General features: G+C 36.7%; 2 protein-coding genes across 2 annotated transcripts; one reads left to right on the forward strand and one right to left on the reverse strand.

Annotated features, from left to right (window-relative positions):
• Positions 1–10042: 10042 nt before the first annotated feature.
• Positions 10043–13623, forward strand: LOC121374980 (C3 and PZP-like alpha-2-macroglobulin domain-containing protein 8). The gene is made up of 5 exons (XM_041502155.1): positions 10043–10097; positions 10721–10871; positions 11471–11573; positions 12122–12213; positions 13459–13623. The coding sequence occupies exons 1-5, from the start codon at positions 10069–10071 to the stop codon at positions 13495–13497; spliced, it is 414 nt and encodes a 137-aa protein (XP_041358089.1). The 5' UTR covers positions 10043–10068; the 3' UTR covers positions 13498–13623.
• A 5036-nt stretch (positions 13624–18659) lies between these two features.
• LOC121374431 lies at positions 18660–21431 on the reverse strand. Its single transcript, XM_041501533.1, has 3 exons — positions 21066–21431; positions 19387–20288; positions 18660–19191 (listed from the first exon to the last, which is right to left on the reverse strand). Exons 1-3 carry the CDS (start codon positions 21429–21431, stop codon positions 18660–18662), a joined length of 1800 nt encoding a protein of 599 aa, XP_041357467.1.
• Positions 21432–22444: the final 1013 nt, after the last annotated feature.

Genomic DNA, 22444 nt, shown 5'->3' on the forward strand with positions numbered 1-22444 from the left:
CTCAGCAGTAGCACTAGCAGTAGTAGTAGCAGCAGTAGTAGCTGTAGTACCAGTAGTACCAGTTGTAGTAGTAGTTGTAGCTGTAGTAGTAGTTGTAGCAGTAGTAGTAAGTGTTGCAGTAGCAGCAATAGTAGTGGCAGCTGCATGGTGATTGTCGTTGTAGTAATTGTTGTAGTAGTAGTGTTGGAGGTAGTGATAGTGGTGGTTGTAGTAGTTGGACTAGCATGTGTTTTCAGGATTCGTACAATATCCAGTAATAATCTGTGTTGTTGTTGTTTTTTCAGTTCATACGGATTTGCGAACTTCACGAAGCAGGTTCCTGACATCCTCACCTCTTATTCAGCCAGCGCCTTCGCAATCTCCAAGAACGTCAATATTGGCTTCGGTATCTCTGCGACTACAGCAACGGTATGTCTGTGTTATATTTACCAGAAATACAACTGTATTATTATTAGAAAATGTGTTGATGAAAAAAACATATTTAAATGACAAGATATCATTTCAAAACAGAGTAAACAAAATGTTTCAAGTATTTCTTTAAGAGGTCAGTGATGAATATTGGTAAAAACAAGGTCTGTGTACATTCATGTACTACACCGGTATTGTAGATGTCGTTTTCTCTCAAATGTTTTCCAGACATCCATGTTCATATTAGTACTATCATGTTGGAATATTTCTTGAAGTATGTTTCATTTAACTTGTCAGTGCCGAAGATTGTCTTTGTTATCAAATAATATTATTATTTGTGATATTAGAACAGAACGTATCATCTGAATCCTGTATTATATTTGCTTGACACCTAATAGCCGATGTGTATGTTTGTGCTGGTGTCTCGTTGAAATGTATTCATTGATAATTCGGTAATTACTTTGTGTAAATTATTTCCCAATGTCTATCTGTTTTGTTTTCTTGCAGTTGAAGACTCATTTGGACTTCTACGTGGTTTTGGAGTATGCGCGGACCGTTACCCAAGGAGAGGATATTATTGTTCAAGCAACAATTTTTAACAATTTTCAATATGATCTCAAGGTATGTTTATAATACTAAAATACGTTCTGTTGTAAAACTGTATATTTGATTACAACCATGTTGCAGTACATGTGTTAAATTTTATATTTATTTTATTTTTTTAATAACCCAGATTATATTATAGACTGTGAGAATGCTAACTTGGACTTTTTAAAAACTAATCATACACGAAATAAACATGATTTGGTTTATACACCAAATAAATATGTTTTGGTATATTAATATTTTTCTTTGGTATAGCTTGATTGTACGTTGTTCAAATCGGAACACTTTGCTGTCTTGGAAAGAACCAAATACGGATATTTCCTTGAAAGTCAAGAGGATGTAGTGCACAAAGTAACGGTGAGTATACCAATATGTTTTAGTATTCTTCCTTTACTGTCATTACACGTTTGTATAGGTATTTTGCATTAATCACTACAGGCGCGGATACAAGGGGAGGGTGGGTGTGCGCACCCCTCGAAATTAGGAGTTTCTTGAAAACTTCAGTGTCTTAACAGATGAATACAATGCATTTATTGCTTTTTAATGGAGGAGTATGTAATATCTTGGTCAGTTTACTATATATATATAATAAATAACACATTTTTGAATTCTGTAGGAGTCCTTTTTAAACATTGCTTACTGGAGATGCCCCTTTTAAACGTTGCACCTCCGCCCTAGAGAAATCTTGCATCAACCCCTGTACAACATTGGAAGAAATATAATCAGTTTGAAATTACTAAATATTTTGCTACATAAACTCGGTATTTGCATAACAATATAAATTCGATTTGTTTCAAACGTTTTGCTATCTTCTCTTTTTTTAAATAAAACATTGCTGGTTCCCTCTAAATAGCTTATTGTAGCAAAAGACAATACTAAAACGTAACTTTATTAATGTTATAACTAGAGCAGAAAGTAACAAATAGTATTGTATTTTTTCACATAACTGTTATATAATTTGATTATTACGGCATCCAGAAGTCTGTAACAGCAAAATTATTTTTTTAAACTGTTTTTTGCAATTCATTCATTCTACTTCTTGCAGCAAGTTATAAATAGTTTGCACGCAAATGTGTTTCATAAATTGTGCATTATCTTGTTGTCAGGTCAGAAAGACGAGCACAAGCACTGCCTATTTCTTTATCCGAACAATGTCCTTGGGTCACGTGGAATTCCTCATCAGAGCCCAGTCTGACGTTGTGGGAGAGTCTGCTAAGGGAAGTATCTATGTTGAGGTTAGCAATCTACATTATTATAGTTATTAAATGTTTTAGTAAACCACAGTATTATAGTCATTAAATGCTCTTGTACACCTAATTATAGTTATTAAATATTTTAGTAGACCACAGTACATAGTTATTATTAAATATTTTAGTAGACCACAGTATCATAGTTATTATTAAATATTTTAGTAGACCACAGTATCATAGTTATTATTAAATATTTTAGTAGACCACAGTATCATAGTTATTATTAAATATTTTAGTAGACCACAGTATCATAGTTATTATTAAATATTTTAGTAGACCACAGTATCATAGTTATTATTAATATTTTAGTAGACCACAGTAATCATAGTTATTATTAAATATTTTAGTAGACCACAGTATCATAGTTATTATTAAATATTTTAGTAGACCACAGTATCATAGTTATTATTAAATATTTTAGTAGACCACAGTATCATAGTTATTATTAAATATTTTAGTAGACCACAGTATCATAGTTATTATTAAATATTTTAGTAGACCACAGTATCATAGTTATTATTAAATATTTTAGTAGACCACAGTATCATAGTTATTATTAAATATTTTAGTAGACCACAGTATCATAGTTATTATTAAATATTTTAGTAGACCACAGTATCATAGTTATTATTAAATATTTTAGTAGACCACAGTATCATAGTTATTATTAAATATTTTAGTAGACCACAGTATCATAGTTATTATTAAATATTTTAGTAGACCACAGTATCATAGTTATTAGATGCTCTAGTACACCTCATTATAGTGATTAAATATTTCAGATACATGATTTTAACATGTATTATTGATGGGAGTTTCTTATACAAACCCTCTGTGGGTCATCTTCTGGTGTACAGGAATAAATACTATTTAGTAACAGAAATAACCTGATGACTTCCCTTATATCGAATGCGTGCTGTAGACTGTTTCATGGAATATCTCTGAACTTACATTTGAAACATTTAGCTAACAATCAAATCTCAAATCTGTTTCTTGTTTATACAAATGTAAGTATTTCATAACCATTATAACGAAAACGCAAATTGCTGTAAATGTAACGTGTAATTGTATTTCTTGTGAAAAGGCTAATGGTATTCTACGTGAGTTCAGCCAGGTGGCGCTGGTGGACCTGCGAGAGACACGAATTTACAAACAATACATCAAGGTGGCCTTCCCCGGGTACGCCATCGGAGGATCTCAGAAACTGTCTGTCATCATCACAGGTACGTGATCGGTCACTTTCTACAAATACTATATGACACGAACTTACAGACAATACATCAAGGTGGCTTTCCTGGGTATGCCGTAGGGTGGGGTGGGTCTCAGAAACTGTCTGTCATCATCACAGGTACGTGATCTGTCACTTTCTACAAATACTATACGACACGAACTTACAAACAATTCATCAAGATGGCCTTCCTGGGTATGCCGTAGGGTGGGGGATCTGAGCAACTGCCTGTCATCATCACAGGTACGTGGATTGTCACATTATGTAATTACTGTATGATTAACTTACTATTTTTGTAAAACGTTATAGACTGCAGATTCAAATTTAATCTGATTCTACCTGACTATAATCAATATATATATATATATATATATATATATATATATATATATATATATATATATGTGTGTGTACTTGTACCAAAACTGTTAGCATTTCAGACTATGTATGTCATAGAGTCATGGGGATATTATTATAAAGCCATGCTACCTCTTACAAAAGTATTGTTTGTATGCATGTGTACTAGCGAGTACCCTCCTGTGTGTAACGTCTTTCAGGAGATGTTCTGGGGTGTACCCTTCACAACCTGGAACAGCTGGTGAGCATCCCTCACGGGTGTGGTGAGCAGGTGCTGGTGCACTTCTCCCCCATGGTGTACATCCGCCGATACCTGGAGGCCACGCTGCAGATCAAACAGTCGACCAGGGAGAGGATCGACCGGCTTCTCGTAACAGGTGGGATATAGATATAATAAGTAGTGATTGCTCAGGTTATTGTTTACCTAATATAAAGTAACTAACAGACAGTAAAAAAAACCTAATGCTGTCTCCAGCTAAATCTGAACATCTAAACTGTAGGAGCAGGAGCACATAGTGGGCTGGGGGAGCTTTTGTTAATTCTGAATCAAGAGTAATTAGTGGCTTTTACCCGCATTTTTCATAATGAATTTTCATATATTTTTCGAATTTTTTCGGGGCAGCATGCTCCAGGACCCACTAGAAACTCGATCTATCGGTCAACACCACCCCACCCCTCCAATGTTCATTTGCTTCTACCGTGCCTGAACCCTATTCCAAATCGCATCTCTTCACAAGACAAAGTTGATGGAACATCTTGATTAAAAAAACAAAAAAACAAAACATATCGGATTCCATTAATTACTGCTGGTGCTTTGTTCACACGTGGAATGATGCATCCTACTTCTGTCAATACGAGAACTGCCACTTTCCAAAACGAACATCCTTCCTACTTTATGTATGTACGAGGGTGTTCACAGAGCAGAGCTCAATTTAAACAATTTAAGCCACTTTTTGCTTAGGTAAGTATTCTTTGCCACGGCCCTGTGTTAATGATGAACTGTGAAAAAGCAAATACAGATAGATTGTCATGATATTTCTTGTCAAAGTTTAAGATATTTTTGTGTAACACATTTTAAAACTTTACTTACAAACAAATGTTTCAATTATATTAACTTTCTAAATCGCCCCAGGTTACCAGCGAGAGATGGCTTACAGAAGAAGTGATGGGTCGTTCAGTGCATTTAGAGAACACAGATACGGCAGTACCTGGTAGGCATATGTGAAATGTTGGTTATGAAGACTATTTTACAAAAATAAACACATAACAGTATATAGTAATACTATATTCTTGTGCATTATTTTAACAGTATACCACACACAATTCCTTTTATTTGCTATAAACTATTTGCTTTGAAAAAAATTAAGTTTGTTATATTAGTAGAACTGCTGCATAAGAAATGACACAATTTAAATTAGCTTATCTGTGAAGAAAGGTTATGCGTATATTAGTCAGATGTATTCTTGTTTACATCACTGTGGGAAAAAACATTATTGACCAAAATGGTATCTGTTTTTAGGTTGACCGCATATGTTGCTAAATCGTTCTTCGAGGCTCGGAAGTACGTGTATATTGATGACTTGGCTATAAGGAGAGCGCTGGACTTTGTTGTATCGCGGCAGCAGGCAGATGGAACATTCGTTGAACGTGGAGTGGTTTTAGACCACACACTGCTGGTATTAATTCAACTTAGATGTATTGTAGTTTCGGTTCTAACATTTGGAAACTGTATGCAATTTTATTGCTTTGGATTCCTCGTTAGTGACGTTTAGGGTTGTGTTATAACCGTTTTTCTTGGGTGTGGGTGACAATACGATGACTAGAGTAGTAAGTAAAGCTAAAAAAACCCACATGTATTAATGATGAAAGGATTGTGCTATGAAAAATTAATAATTCAGGTATAACAGTGAATTGTTATAATTGGTATACTTTAGATCCATTTTGAAGTTAATACCCTTATTAGTTTATACTATTTTAAGCGTTTACCTTCCATTATGTGATATGTGGTAAAATGATGACATCATCGTTGTTTTCAGGGAGCTTCCTTCCATTATGTGATATGTGGTAAAATGATGACATCATCGTTGTTTTCAGGGAGCTTCCTTCCATTATGTGATATGTGGTAAAATGATGACATCATCGTTGTTTTCAGGGAGCTTCCTTCCAAGGCGATGCACTTACTGCCTTTGTTTTGATCTCACTTCTCAACTGTAAAGATTATTCTCAGGTAAATATATAATATTTCATAGGGGATGAGTTGTTTAATAAGTACAAATTACAAGGCTGCTGTTTGGGAGTTATTGCTCACGCAGTGAATTGGTAATAATTTGTTATCAAAGACACAAACATAATAAAGTAAATTGGATTTCAGCCAATTCTTGACATTTCGTGTTGATGGTATATAAATCAAAATGCAGTGATGATAATTCAAATGTTTTACAAGACATTTTATTTACAAATTAATTGCTACTTAAAATGATACCTATCTTTACTGTAAAACAATATAACAGAAAGTCCGAATAAAGTGTAATGCACGCTTATTTGATATTTTATACGAAACATTTTATATTTACTGTTTTGTACAGATATCATTTTTAATGAAATAATAGTTTTGTCATTTTGATCCACTTATAGTTTGGGTCAACAGATATAGTTTATTATAATTAATTAATTAATATAAATGTGTTGGTTAGTAATTAATAATATTGTTTTTGATATTTACAGTATTACTATTCAAACGTGGCTAGAGCGAAACGCTATCTGGAATCTCGTCAGTCTACATACCACAACAAGCCGTACGACCTGTCAATCACAGCCTACGCCTTGTCATTGGCCGGAAGTAGCGTCGCCAACTCTCTTCTGCGAAATCTTCAACAAAATCATCTCAAAACAAAAGGTAATTATCAACAGGAGTAGGAAACTGATTTTTACGATTGTTTTACAGAACATAATCTGAATTTTCATTTTGAAATGTGAATATTGCTGTTCTATGACAAAGCGTTCAAGGCAAGTTGTTGTGTTAACGATTTTAAAGTTTAGTTGAGATCTTTTTTTAGCACTGCAAGAGGGATAAAATCTCCAGTAAAGAATATCATCGGGAGTGGCTGTCCTCTTATAGACGAGGCATTAGATAGAGATATATGGAATCAACCCCTATTTTGTCAAATACCCATTCGACTCTGCATTTTGCAGAGATACGGCCCTGACAATGTATTTCGGTTTTATCGTTCAGATTTATACTTCTTTTTAACTCTTTGCTTGTTTTGTGGTTATTCTTTTTGTTTCTTTTTTTTGGGTGGAATTGTTGTTATTGTATTGTTTTTGTTACTGGTATTTGTTATTTTTTAGGGGTAGTATTAGTTAGTTGGGGGCCTATTTTATTTATTTTGTTCTTATAATATATACAAAAAAGTTTATTTATAGTGTTAATATTGTATTAATATTAATGTTAATATTGACAAACATACAAGTTTAGAGTTTTGTTTTTGACTGACAGATGGTCTAACCTACTGGGAGACTGGCTATGGTCACACGGCTGATCCTACTCGAACTACCACACTGGCGTCTCGTAACGCCGTCAACGTGGAGACAGCAGCGTACGCCTTGCTGGCCTACACCCACAGTGGCGACTACGTCACTGGTTTACCCATCCTTAGATGGCTTCTTACCCAGCAGAATCCTAAAGGAGGTTTTGTTTCTACTCAGGTAAAGTCTGGAAGCCAAGCATACTATTTAACCTGAGGTTGTAGCCAAGATAGACGTGTTTGAACCTCAATTAACTAACATCTAGAGTACCGTGACTGTTTGATCAGAAGCGATGGGATATAGCTCAGTGGGTAGAATACTTGCTTACGGGGATTAGGTCACATGATCGAATCCTCTCGGTGGACCCATTCTCTGGTTGGGTTTTTTCTGTCCCTAACAGTGTCCCACATAATTAAAGGCCGTGGTATGCGATGTCCTGGCTGTCCCTTACTACAGATTGAAAAATGTACTCGGTTTTCTCTGAAGAGAATGATTATCAAATGTCTGACATCCAATAGCAACCTTTCGTTTAATCAGCAGCTGTTAATTGTCTAATGTAATTCCATTGAAACAGATGGTTTAAAGATGAGCAGAAGAAACTAATTTTCGCTACCTGGCTAAATTTGTTATGATGATGATGATGATGATAATGATGATGATGATTTCTTATACATTTTCTCACAGACCTGCATATTCAGTCCCTTTTACAGAAATACAAGAGCCAGTGCGATTCACTTTTGACGGAAATGTTATATCTGAATCCCCAAAATTTGGTATCTGAATATGAAAGCTATTTTAAAGAGGATTCGTATATCCTAGTAAAATTCTATTGCTCTGTGGTTTTCACGCCAAAATGTCCATTTTCAGAGACTGCAGATCCCTCCCTCCTCTACACAGTATACGTAAACCCATTCGTGGTTGTTGTTTGTGCGTGAGTGTGAAGGGTGTATTTTTTACAAATACTACATTCATCTTTTGTTTCGCTCGACAGGACACGGCTGTGGCACTGCATGCTATATCCTACTTCGCTGAAAAGACGCTAACTCGTCAAACTGACCTTCACCTTACAGTTTCTGGATGCGAATACCGGAAGCAGTACCATGTCCAGTCTGGAAACGTTCTCGATATGTATAAATGGACGGTGAGTGATTTTAAAATTGTATTAGAACTAGTAATGAAATTGTGGTAACTACAAAAACGGTGTTATCAGACACTTGTGACAATAATGACGACTTGATGGCTGAACAGGGTAAACTTTCAACAATTTATAATTGGTTTATTTTTTAGCAATAGTTTCTGTTTTAATTGTATTTTCCACTTTTCCATTTCCATAAACAATTCAATGGTTTTCAACTAGCAAAATCATCATACTTCGGATCTGTAAGCAGACCAGTAGTGGAGGGTCGTTAATATGATTAATACATACAACTTGGCCACCTGTTATGACAGTGATTCATGAGCACATGCCATCACAACTACACTTATTCTAATTAGCTCTGTTCGGTGCTAATTTAGATTTAGTAAACTAGTCTTGGAGTGGCAGTCTTCCTTATGGCGGTGCAAGAGGAATGAAATCTCCTCGGGAATGGCTGTCCTATAGACGAGACACCAGATAAAGCTTCATGGAATTTGACTCTGCATTGTGCATTTATTAGTTTTTCGTTCAGACATATTTAAATCAAGATCTTTTATAATAACATTCCAAGTAGTTATTTCAGTTTTTAAATGTATTTTTGTGTCTACTGGTGCAGTTTTATATGTTGTAACAGGCCCTGCTAGTTGGTAATATATATTGGAACCAATGTGAACCTGATAAAAGGTTTATAATAAATCTAATATTTTTTTCATTAAAATAAAATATGATGTCTGTAGTTTTATGTCACACTCGTTGTAGACCTTAGTAAGATTCCAAACATATTCGACTTTAAATATCCTCTATAATATCCTTTTTTACGTTATCCTCTATATTGTCATCGTTTGTCGTGTCATAGCAGTTAATTATGTTTGACAATGTTTTAATAGCAGCCCTAAACAACTGTTTCAGTCATGTATAAAAACATCATTTATAGGTACAATGTATTAGATATTTAATGTCTGATTTTCCATACCAGTGATTTTATTTCTTATGGAATCTAGCTTATCTTTATTTTAGTTGCCCGAGGTCAGAGAGAGGATTAAACTTGAAGCTAAAGGAACTGGACTTGCTTTGGTTCAGGTATTATTTTTGGATATTTTATATTATTACATTTTATTGCATATTTATACCCATGCATGGAAGGATAAATTACGAATGATCCATTGAAACAGCTAGTACGTTGTTAACGTTTCATACCAAAGAACTATTGACATTTAAATGATTCTGAGTGAATAGAATACAGGGTTATATTTAATAGGAGACAAACCCATATCTATAACGAAACTAAAAATATTAATGCAATTACAAATGTATATGTTTTGTAACTCAACGTGCGCATGTTTTAATACAGATGTTAAATACCTGCTGTATTACGTATCCATAAAGGTGCATTAATGTTATTTAAAATGATGATTAAAGATGTCATTGCTAACTAAAGCTATTTTGGTTTTTCCCGCTACCCTACTGTATTTCAGGTGACAGGATCCTACTATGTAAAAGAAGTTATTCCCACAATGAGGCACTACGCAGCTTCCGTGCAGGTTTATAAGGAAACTGTCATGAATGTCGGCATAAAGATATGCATGGAGTAAGTTGTGTTTTTGTCTGTCCAATAACAGAGTGCCATTCACGCCAGGACTTTCAAAGAATCATTTGCTACAAACACTGTACTATCGATTCATAACACTCACAAAACTCAACTTTCTTTCCATATTCAGTAATATCGGCATTATTCCCCAAAGCACAAAGTGTCTAATTGTCTTATTCAAACATTGTTGTGAAACATTTACAAGTTGAATGTAAAGATTGACGATAGGCATAAAAGGTTATTTTAGAAAGAAAAATGGAATTTTGTTATATTTACCCTATATTTTATTGCATATGAATTATTGTTAAGTATTGCAGATAAAAACAATGATTTCGTATTATGATTATTTGCAAAACTTCATAAAATATATCAAGATGTAGATAATTTAAGCTTAACATTATCATCTTGTGATTCTGTGGGAATACAGATGTGTCATTTAAATGGATGAAGAGGATTCCGTGCTTCCCCTGACTTCCTATTAAATCACTTACGAAAATCATCATTTAGCAAATTTACTGAATTTGTCACTTACGAAAATCATCATTTGCAAAATGTACTGGATTTGTCACGTACAAAGATCAGCATTCAGAAAATGACTAGTATGTGTGTGTGTTTCTCGACAGATACCTACTACGTAACACCACCAGCGGCGTGGCGGTGGCCGAGGTGGGCACACTGAGCGGCTTCCAGCCAATCACGAGCTACCTGGACAAACAACATCAGGTGCGGCGGTACGAGGTCGAGAAGAGAAGAACCGTGCTCTACTTTGACAGGGTAAATCCGATTATATTTCAACTCATTATCAAGAGGCACGGGTCCACGGGGGAGGATGTCACGGGTTTGCATTCCTACTCAAAAATGAGTACCTTGATAGGGTTAATCAGGCCCGTGGAAACCAGGAGTCGGGGGCCTGTTTCCCCTCCTCAATCGAGGACAAATTTTGTTTGAGTTTTTTCCTACTCTATGTAAATAAAGATAAAAAGTTGGCTTGTGTTCCATTCTCCCATTAGAGCTAATCCCTTTATTGAAAGTTGTGTCTCCCCCCACCAGATATCGTTACTACGGGCCTGTTAATGTATTAATATTTGCAGTGAATTTGCACACATCCTTTAACTCTTAACTGCTGTTAGGGTCCAGTTTCTAATGAATGTATAATCAGAATATTATGTTTTTCTAGTCAAGGGATGAAATAATTTAAATGCAAAAATAAAGCATATGAAAATACATAAATGTAATAATTTATACATTGTACAATTATTTGTATGAGATAAAATGTTCATACCTGCTAGTACGTTAATACGATGCACTTGACCGTTTTCTTGTGTAAGCAGTATATCTAACACTATCGTAATACACTGAATTTTCATTTTCAGATACAGGCATCACGGACGTGTGTGACCATGGAGTATCGACGAATACAGCTGGTGGCCAGAACAGCTGCAGTTCCACTTCGAGTTTATTCATATTATGATCCCAGTGAGTTGGTATTCAGACAAAATAATAGAAATGTGTACATTCAGTATACCTATACAGTGGGATACATTAGTTATTACTTTCAGTCTCATAACCGCAATCAGTGGTGATTCAGTTATGAAAACGTTTAACTTTGATTGTTCGTAGCTTCCTAATTCAAAATAACACAACCGTTTTCCTTAATCAAAACCGTATCTCTAAACAGGGCAGAGTTGAAAGGATATTTTTGCAAAGCTTCGTCACTTATGCTCATTTGGTTTTTAAAGGATAGTCGAGTATATCAGCACACCATTCTGCAAAACCCTCTGGCTATTCTCGCTAATCTAGGTCACGAAAAAAAGTATTCTTCATTTCAACACGTTATGGAATAATGGCGAGGTGAGATTGCAAAGAGTACTGACATTAAATTAATGTAATAGTAAACAAGTTTCCAATAAACCTTTTTCATTCAGTTATCTGTGCATTACATTGTTGATGCCTGTTTATATTGCAGATTTTAACATTTTGTTTTTACTAGAAGTGGTATGATTTTTTATTTGTTTTTCTATTAGGACAAGAAGTGATTACCTATTTCCAGTTGCCCAAGCTGAATAACATGGGAGTGTGTGACATCTGTACCACACAGACGTGTTACCCCTGTCAGGTAATGTAGCTGTCCATTTGTCAGCTTTGAGCTATTCCAGAACTGATCACATGGGGGTGTATGAGCAAAGTTCAACTTGAAGGTTTTTTTTTGTTTAAATATGCTAATAGTACCAAGTGTTCCCTTATTTTCTTTTCCTTAGTATAACTACCATACCTCCGTAATCAGTGTTCAACATTACTGAAAATTGGTTTCATTCAACACATATAGTGTGATGAAGGAAGGAAGGAAATGTTTTATTTAACGACGCACTCAACACATTTTATTTACGGTTATATGGCGTCAAACATATCGTTAAGGACCATACAGATAGAGAATAGAGAGAGGAAACCTGCTGTCACCACTTCATGGGCTACATTTTTCGATTAGCAGCATCTTTTATATGCACCATCCCACAGACAGGATAGTACATACCGCGGCCTTTGTTACACCAGTTGTGGAGCACTGGCTGGAACAAGAAATAGCCCAATGGGTCCACCGACGGGGATCGATCCTAGACCGATCGCGCATCAAGCGAGCGCTTTACCACTGGGCTACGTCCCGCCCCGAATCAGCTTTAGGATGGAGAGTGTGGTTGTCATTATTACCATCCATGGTGTCAGCTTTAAAATGGAGAGTGTGGTTGTCATTATTACCATCCATGGTGTCAGCTTTAGGATGCACAGTGTGGTTGTCATTATTACCATCCATGGTGTCAGCTTTAGGATGCACAGTGTGGTTGTCATTATTACCATCCATGGTGTCAGCCTTAGGATGCACAGTGTGGTTGTTGTTATTACCATCCATGGTGTCAGCTTTAGGATGCATAGTGTGGTTGTTATTATTACCATCCATGGTGTCAGCCTTAGGATGGAAAGTGTGATTGTTAACATCACTATCCATGATGTGTTTTCTCAACCTAAGTATACATAATATGTTTTGTAGACTGGTAGAGTATCACTATTTCCATGTACTGAATTCATGTATAACTTGTCAAAGGCTTTGATGGCCAAAGGGAAGTTAGGGAAAACAGTAGAAAGTAATGTTCGGTGAACCAGTTCATTGATAGATAGAAACGTATTCACATTTTATATTCACTAAAGAATACTAAAAGCTGCATTCGTATAAATACTAGAGTGAAATTAATCGAAGGTCGTGTTATAAACAAAACCTAATTACTTATTAATGGGTGATTTAATGTCTACTCCAATGAAAGTCACAGACACATATATTAACCAGTTGGGTTTTTTCTTGTTTTGTTTTCAGAAACGCACAAGTCACAACGCTGGTGGAATTCTTGGATAAATCTATTCTGCAAACACCACAAGTTTCACAACTTTATAAGCAGCGTCATTTATCAACTCAAATATACATTTATATATATTTTTTTAAATGCGTATCTTTAATATTGTACTTTTCAATTAATTCAAAATAAACTTTGTGTATCCAATTTATGATTTGTTTGTGTTTTTTCCCCCAAGTCCAGTCAGTTCACTTAACTATAACTGCGTTATCATTTACACCTTAAACTAGTTTTAACTAAACTGGTATAACTAAACCAGTTTAAAATGTAAGTGTGAATGCGATCATTTCACTTACACTTTAAACTAGTTTAATTAAGCCGGTATAGCTAAAACACTTCGGTAAAACTAAAACAGTTTAAATGTTAGTGTGAACGCAAATTGTTTTAGTTAAATTAGTATTTATAATGCGGGGGATCACTTTGCCGCACTTTCCCGTAACTTCACTGCAATAGCGGATTAAAATTAAAAGTTTGGTTTGTTAAAGTCACCACTAGGGTACACTGATTGATTAATCATCGGCTATTGGATGTCAAACATTTGGTATTCTCTGACATATATTTTGAGAGAGGAAACATGCTACATTTTTCCAATAGTAGTAAGTGATCGTTGATATGCACCATCCCACAGACAGAATAGCACATACCACAGCCTTTGATATACTAGCCGGAACGAGAAATAGCCCATCTGGTACACCGACGAGGATCGATCCAGACAAACAGCGCATCAGGCGAGCGCTTTACCACTGGGCTACGTCCTGCACCCACGTGCGTATGTAAGACGAAGTGATTATGTAGGAATTGAATGGGAATTCTATTAACGTGCCCCTATCCAAAAAGGTTCAGGCACGCCCACTACGGACTTAGCCTCTGACATCGCCAGTGACCAACTCCGGAGCGGGGGGGGGGGGGGGGGGGGGGGGGGGATGAGTTTGAAGTGGGCAGGTTTTGGAAAAAAGCCATTTAGTGCGGTCAAGCGCGAGCGCGGACCGAATAGCAGACACTTCGCAAACTTGAAGTAACACCGAGTGGGAGCCGTGCTCTGATTGGCTGAATTTCGATTCCTCGGTGAAGCCTGGCAAATACCTAAGTCTACAAAGAGTAACTGCATCCAAAAACATGTCTGGACTCTAAAATTTGACCCAAAGTAGTTAAGACTGCTCAGCCAAAAGGTTTTTAAGGTGATTTTGAGCAATTGATCGGGCGCCAAAGTAAAATGCGTCAGACTATTTATGAAAAAAATTAAACATAAGAATTTTGAACTCGATCGAAAGTGTTTAAAGTCCAACTAGCCCAAAAAGGAGGTTGTTATCTGTCCTAGCAAAGGTTGGCGTCTAGGGTGAGCCGATGAAGTTGGAGGAGTCGATGTCTGTAAAGAAGGGCCGGTATGGGCTGACTGCTAATTGCCTGACCAATGGACGGTAGTTGGCCCCCGATATCGTCTTCACGATGCGATGTATCGTCGGGTTGTCCATTTCTTTCAGCAGCATTCCCTGATGGTATATTCCGGCTTGGCGTATGGTCAGTATACACACCTCTTTATCACTCAGAAGGGTTCTGCTGATGGCGAACTCTCCTTCCGGGCTCCTTGGAAGCTTGACCCAGGTTTTTTGTCTGGGGGTCATGTATAGTTTGGTGACGTCCTCTATGTTCATCCGGATGAGGTTGGCATACCGCTGTTGTAGTTTACCCGCCTGAAGAGTCCACTGTTGGGTTTGTGGCTCATGGGGTTTCGGCGGTTGGAACAGTTGGCTTGGCTTGTCTGGTTGGCCACTCGGGGGAGTGGTTGCCTTCCGTTTCACAATAGCCAATTTTCGGGCCTGCGCCTCAACGGGTGCCGCCTGTATAATCGGCGGCACAACCGGAGGCGCTGAAGTCAAGGCCTGTGGAGTTGGTCCAACTGGTTCCATAGTAGAAGACGGAATGTCCGGGGCTGGTGCCTCTTCTAGTCCAGTCTTCTTACGGGGGGCGGCGATGGGTGGCGAAGCAGAAGGAGCCGCTGCCGGCGGTTTAGCCGCCGGTTTTGTCTCCCCCGGAGCCTTCCCTGGCGCACGTCTCCTCTTCCTCCACCTTCCTTTCTTCGGTGGTACCGGGTCTCCGTACACCAAGGTCACGGTTGCCCGTGACCCGGTGTACGTAATCCGGTACTCTAGCAAAGCTCCATAAGAGACCATCAGTCCCCCCAGGTGGTGGTGGGGGGGGGGGGGGGGGGGTAACTCGAGAGAGCATGGACACACGTCTTGTCTCATCGTGATCTATTTGAAACTGGATTATGTAGGTGCCCTGTTTTTAAAACAACTTCTAATTGAACTTTGTATAGTACCTGTATATAGTGAAATCCTTGATTAATTGTGTTTGTGTTTATATGGGATAGGGAGATGTGTGGTACGATCGCATGTATTATATATACTTAGCCTTAACCGTCTATCAATTTGGTAGATGTGCTTAAACAAAAGAAACCTCTTGACTTACAAACTAAAATCAGACACTGGATTTAATTGAGGCTTCATTTGCCAGTATAAGTAACAGGAGATTTTGAATACAAAATGAAATGTGTGACTCGTATAACCAGGGCAAGATTTTGATGATAGTCATAACGTTTCAAGTGTCAAGGAAATCATTTATAACAACATTTTGTAACTGAGATATTGCATCATCATTTAAATCCAAGATCGCCACGAAAGTGAACACCAGGAGAAAGAACTGACAATCCCCGTCCCAAATACTTTTTACTTTAAATACAGGATTTCAGGGTGCAAGAAATTCAATTCTCGCATTCACTTTCTAATACTAACATTGTTTTTCAATTGCGTAAATCGAATAAGGCTACCAAAATGGCTACCGTAACAAAACAATGACCACGTTATACGTTTTACATCGCCTAAGAATCATTTTAAAACCAATTGCTTCGTTTTATGGTGCACCAAATAAAAACAACCCAGCTGCATGATGTGGCCAATCAGTTCACAATACCAAAGTTGCTATTATAAATGTGCATATACATGCAAATCACAAGTGACTGATGTTTAGTTCTCACCATTTTGTCGACCAACGCCATTTGTCTCAGAATACAAATAACAACAAAGGGTACTTTATTTTGAAAACGAACAACATAGTAATGAATGGCTTTCTGACGTAAACAATAATATCAATAATATATGTTTAACGATATGCTGAACCTTCTCCATCTTCATCCTCCTCATAACACTATAAGACTGATTCTTAGAGCTAAACACAGCTACTGAAAATACATAGTATCTGAGCTGTTAACAACCACACTTTATATTTAGAAAAGGTAAAAAAAAATTGAAATGTGAATTAGTTGCATAATTTAAGAGAACTACATTAAGCAATGGGGCAACATTAAAAGATTGCATCTCATTTGCACATGTGCCCTTTCAGGCTGCGATACTGCTGCTATGATATTAAGGGTCGAAAAAGCAAATAATTAAATTTGTTAAAGGGACATTCCTGAGTTTGCTGCATTGTAAGATGTTTCCGACTAATAAAATATTTCTACCATTACACTTGCATATTAAATATATTTTCTTGTTTAGAATATCAGTATCTGTATATTCAATGTGTTTCTGGTCGTCTTAATATTTGTAAAAAGCCCAAACTGGGTTTTGTCTTCAAATAATTTCGTACGTACGAAAAAAACAATATTTTAGGAAATAAGATGAAATTTAACCTAGTACAAATATTAGAACGATCAGAAACATGTTTAATATACAGCCACTAATATTTTATGCAGCAAAATATATTTGATATGTAATTACAATCGTTAAAAGGTCTCTTTTAGTCGATAACGTCTTAAAAAGTTCAGCAAACTCAGGAATGACCCTTTAACTTGAGGATTTAGATGTTGGTATGCATAAGGTCACCAGAACAGTTATAGAATGTCAGTAGCTGTATATTCAATGTGTTTCTGGTCGTCTTAATATTTGTAAAAAGCCCAAACTGGGTTTTGTCTTCAAATAATTTCGTACGTACGAAAAAACAATAATTTAAGAAATAAGATGACATTTAACCTCAGAAACATATTTAATATACAGCCACTAATATTGTATGCAGAAAAAATATTTGATATGTAATTACAATTGTTAAAAAGTCTCTGTTAGTCGATAACGTCTTTAAAAAGTGCAGCGAACTCAGGAATTGAGAATTTAGATGCTGGTAAGCATACGGTCACCAGAATAGCTGTAGAATGTGTTGCCGCATGCAGATGCTACAGACTCTGGCTATGGGTAGTGAGAAAATGAAGCATTTACCGTACATCACTTCCGCAAATAGCTATTCCCTGTGGACTGAAGCCAGCACTCTCTAAAATCATGATTCGATGCAGATATTTTAACAAGTTTATTACCACAGAAACAAATATGATAGTGTCAGGAATGGGGCCCTGATATCACTACCTTACAGTCATGTTATGACAAATGATTCTATAAAATATGAATAATATAGATATATACGCTAATTATAACATATTACAACAGTACTAATATACATGGGTATATGAAAGCATAAACATTCTATTACAAATGGGGTTAACAGTGCAAACTTGAAATAAAAGAAAAAGGTTTAAAGAATGGAAGAAAGGAAAAACGAGGTAGAAAAAGGACGAAATAGAATGACCTTAGATATAGAAGTTAGTGCATTTTGTGTTGTCAGAAATTCATCTAGAACATTATACTGACATGCCTTGTTTCTTGGAATTTGGACCAAGGATTGGCAAAGATGAATTAAAACTTATCTAATACAAAACATAACATGGTTGTTCTTTTTATTTGCAGCCACAAAGGTAGACATCTAGCAAAGCACTACACAGTACAGCTCATCACAGCACAGCTCATCACAGCACAGCACAGCACAACACAGTACAGTTCATCACAGCACAGCACAGCAATACATAGTACAGCTCATCACAGCTCATCACAGCACAGTACAGCTCACCACAGCACAGTACAGCTCATCATAGCACAGCACTACATAGCACAGCACAAGACAAGGCAGTACAGTTCACAACAGCACAGCGCAGCTCATCATATCACAACACAGCACATGCTATTAATAGTACAGTAAAGAATAATACAGTATGGGACTGTAAATATTCAAATACCAATGGCTGTCTTTCACCAGGTAATGGTAAGTTTGTGCTAATATCTTTTTACTGTTTGGTTAAGTCTGAGCTATCACTAGACCTAGTCACTGCTGTATTATCTGCAGGTAAGGGTACTTCACTAGTGACCGATTTAGTGCAGCACGTGCAGCACGTGCACAGCACATTTTCACGCAGACTTTCTTTAAATTTATTTGCGAAGAATGACATGAACAGGAACAACCCAATTGACCCCAGAAATACCGAAAACGCATAAGCAAAGCCAATGAAACCGGTCGCTTCGTACGCATAACCAAATACCCATGCTGCACCAGTGATGGTCGACAGGTTGACACACATAATCATGCTCACCTTATTGTTGGACGTGCTCTTCAGTTTGGGCAGTCTGCAGATCGTGATGATGGTGTAGATAAATAACACGATATTGGCGCACACTAAGATACCAACGGGAATAGCTAAGCCGTATACGCGAGAACTAGCGTTGGACAAGTAACAGATACCATGACCGTAACCTGAGAAACCAGACATAAAGTAATTGGAAAGAGCTGTTATGGTGACAATAATACTAGGAGAGATGAAACTATAGAGACACAGAAAGGAGAAAACTTTCAAATCTGACTGTGCTCGAGAATGAAAAGGAAAACATATTTTATAAAATAGATTAACTGTACATGCATTCATCCAAAACACCGACGACAACCAGAAGTAATGTACAACGATTCCAATTATTTGACAAATTAAGGGTAGTTGAATTAGCTCGGCGCCAAATTCATACAATGTCTGAGCTGCTATAAGATTCAAAGCTAAACAAATGTTGTTTCTGCTTACATCTGTTCTCAGATCAGGTATGACAATATACACCATCACAGAAATAATCAAAAAGGCTAAAGAAATACTCGTGCAAATCATGGACAGTAAACCACTAATCGTCGAAGATATGTTGGGAGGCAGCACAGTCTGATTCCTCTGGAAGTCGAACAGACATGCTTTTACTGTTCCGCTGTCAGTGAGTTGATATTCGCTCTGTGTCAGTGTTCTATTTGTTGCCTCAATCACAATGATGCTAGAATTGTCTTCCACTGAGTACTCTGTCGAGTTGAGTTCAACTTGTGCACACCACAGCATGTCATTGACCATCAGATCAGCGTAGTGTCTGATGAAGTCGGGCTGTCCATCTTCCATGGAGCCAAATAGCATTAACCGTCCATTGCACATTACGAAATTAATAACAGAAGCAGAGTACCACGTGGAACACGTATTGTCATTGATGGAAAATTCGACAGTTTGATTATCAACGAAGTATACTTCTGAAAACAAGTTTTTGCGGAAGTAATCTGACAGGTTCTTTTCCAGATCATCCCTGAGAGCGTTAGAAGAGTATACACGAAGCTGCATCGTGTAAGCTACAGTCACTGTGTCGTTAATGCATTCAATGTGGACAGCGTGTGCCTTCTTAATGGCGTAGGACAAATTGAATCTGGATATGATATCTCTCTTCAGTTCATCAATGGCCCGGAATATGTACGGTGTTATCTTGCTTGTCTTCGACAGAGGTATTTGCATTGTTACGTCCATGCATATGATGTAATAACCATAAATGAAGTCCGCAATAAGACTTTTGCATTCCTCGTCTTTGAATACTTTACCTAATGGGCACAGGATCTGGCGACAGATACTCTACAAGCAAACACAGAACATTGTCATCACAAATAGTCTTGAAGAATATATAATCTGATTAATAACTGAACATACAAATCTGAATATACAAACAAATGTACACACAACGTTTGATATTTTTAAATTAAATATAACATTTGGAAATATGGTTTGGCTATGGTATTGATTAACAAGGTATGGTATGGAATATTTCGTTAAATCAGCTGACCCTGTTAACGTACACAGTATTAGTATCTTTCTGCATAATCTAATATTTTGTCAATTCCAAAAACGAAAGGTGCTTTGAAAATTAGCGCAGCGAGTTTCAACTTACAATTGTAACTTTAATGGCATGCACCAAAGGCTGTATCGTATCTTGCAATAACGCACACATTTCGAACGATTGTCCAAGTAGAAGAAAAATTATAATTAAAAATAAATTTATTAATAAAGGCACAATGCAGGAATCGATTGCAACATTAAATTAGTTAACCTTCTATAACATTTCGTTCCTGTTCTTTCAACTTGTACAGTGTAATAAATCAGTTGTGAAACAAATCGTAAAAGTTGAATACACATCTTTTCACGATCCCAACATTAAAACCCTACACTATCTTACCAATATGATGAAACTGTATGAACAATATCTCTGCATCATTAGAGATGGATATTTGTCATGTGAATATAAATATGGTGAAGTCAAAAATAATATCAAAATAGAACATTGACAACTCGACATTATAAACTAATTACCAATTTTACTTATTAAAATTAATAATAATTAATGTATGTACTTACATTATATGAGTCAAAAAAATGTTCGTTTGGACATTCTTGTTGAGATTCCATTTTAGGGATGTCACTGTCGTCAAAATCAAGAAGTGCTGTCAGAGGAAGTCCGGCTGGATCCTTTCCCAACGTCTCGATCATAAGCCAAGACCATATATTGTCAGTGTTACACACATAACAAAATATGTTCTTGTAATCTCCTCTCTTTACGGGCTCGAAGAACCGACTGCACGCTGTGTTGACCTTCTCATCATGGTACAACCACCTGCCCGTCAAGTTACACTTGTCAATCGGACTTTCGGAATGATACGAGCATTCTCGAGGTCCAGCAATCCCTTCTGGTTCCACAGTAATATCGCAATCGGAGCTCTCCATTGCCCTTTGATAAATCTGCAAAAGATCTTTTGCTGTGGCAAATACACTATAGTTATCGCAGTCGACATACATTTTCCATAGCTTGTATGTAGATACACCATTGCATTCTGCACAGTATTTGTTTCTGTATGTCATATTGGTTTCTAAGTCCGTTACTGGAATTGCTGTCATCGCTGATGACGTACTGTTTGACAAACAGCTTATCTCAAGCTTAACGTCAAGCGCTGGCTGCGGGCAGGATCTAACCATATAATAGAATGGTTTAGTTAAAGACTTCGATGTGTGACTAACACACTCCGCATTCAGTGTTGAAGCTCTTGTCCTGTTCTCGCTGACATATTTATCCAAGCAACAGTCCCCGTACATGTAACACTGGCTGTCACAATAGCACAGCGCACACATGTTGTTCGGAGATTTTTCATAAACAATTGACTCAACACTGCAGCCTCTTCTGCAATACGTATCAATGATGATCAGTATCTGTGACATTAGATCAAGGTGCGCATCCTCTTCAGACAAGTAATCAAATGGAGATTTTTTTAAAAAGACAGAGACAAATTTCTGTGTCGTTAGTATGGACTCGGTTGTCGTGTTTGGCGTACCCGTGACCAGGTTTGTAACAGCAAAGACCAATATGTACGTGAATGCTCGCTTAAAAGACAACATCATAAGTTGTGGTGCTGAGAGTTTGTATGTTGTTGTCTATCGAATAGCTGATTTAACTTTTTTTTCTAAAGTCCGGTTAATCTTTGGTGCCAACATATTTTTCTTTTGAAAACAAATATCGTGTGCACACATTCCACTTGATAAAGAAGCATTTCACAGGTGATGCTGCTTTGATGTACTGGCATACATTCAGAATTATACAGGTATTATATACGTGAAATGTGTTACTCTTTTATATGTCAAGTGACTTATATATTTTTCTTGCAATCAATATACATTAGAATTGCAATATTGCTTTCACGGAACGAATTATTAATGATTATTTTTGTATTGTTCATCTCATCTCA

This window comes from Gigantopelta aegis, chromosome 6, assembly GCF_016097555.1.
Source record: "Gigantopelta aegis isolate Gae_Host chromosome 6, Gae_host_genome, whole genome shotgun sequence".
NCBI lineage: Eukaryota > Metazoa > Mollusca > Gastropoda > Neomphalida > Peltospiridae > Gigantopelta > Gigantopelta aegis.

Excerpts from the sequence above, each read along its gene's own strand:
- LOC121374431 (XM_041501533.1), bottom strand. The coding sequence starts at position 21,431 with ATGGAGAGCTCCGATTGCGATATTACTGTGGAACCAGAAGGGATTGCT. Across the intron at positions 20,289-21,065 it reads ATTTTTTTGACTCATATAAT|AGTATCTGTCGCCAGATCCT; the intron begins GTAAGTACATAC and ends GTTTGCTTGTAG. Across the intron at positions 19,192-19,386 it reads CTTATAGCAGCTCAGACATT|TTTCATCTCTCCTAGTATTA; the intron begins GTATGAATTTGG and ends GTGTCTCTATAG.
- LOC121374980 (XM_041502155.1), top strand. The coding sequence starts at position 10,069 with ATGAATGTCGGCATAAAGATATGCATGGA. Across the intron at positions 10,098-10,720 it reads GGCATAAAGATATGCATGGA|ATACCTACTACGTAACACCA; the intron begins GTAAGTTGTGTT and ends GTTTCTCGACAG. Across the intron at positions 12,214-13,458 it reads AGACGTGTTACCCCTGTCAG|AAACGCACAAGTCACAACGC; the intron begins GTAATGTAGCTG and ends TTTTGTTTTCAG.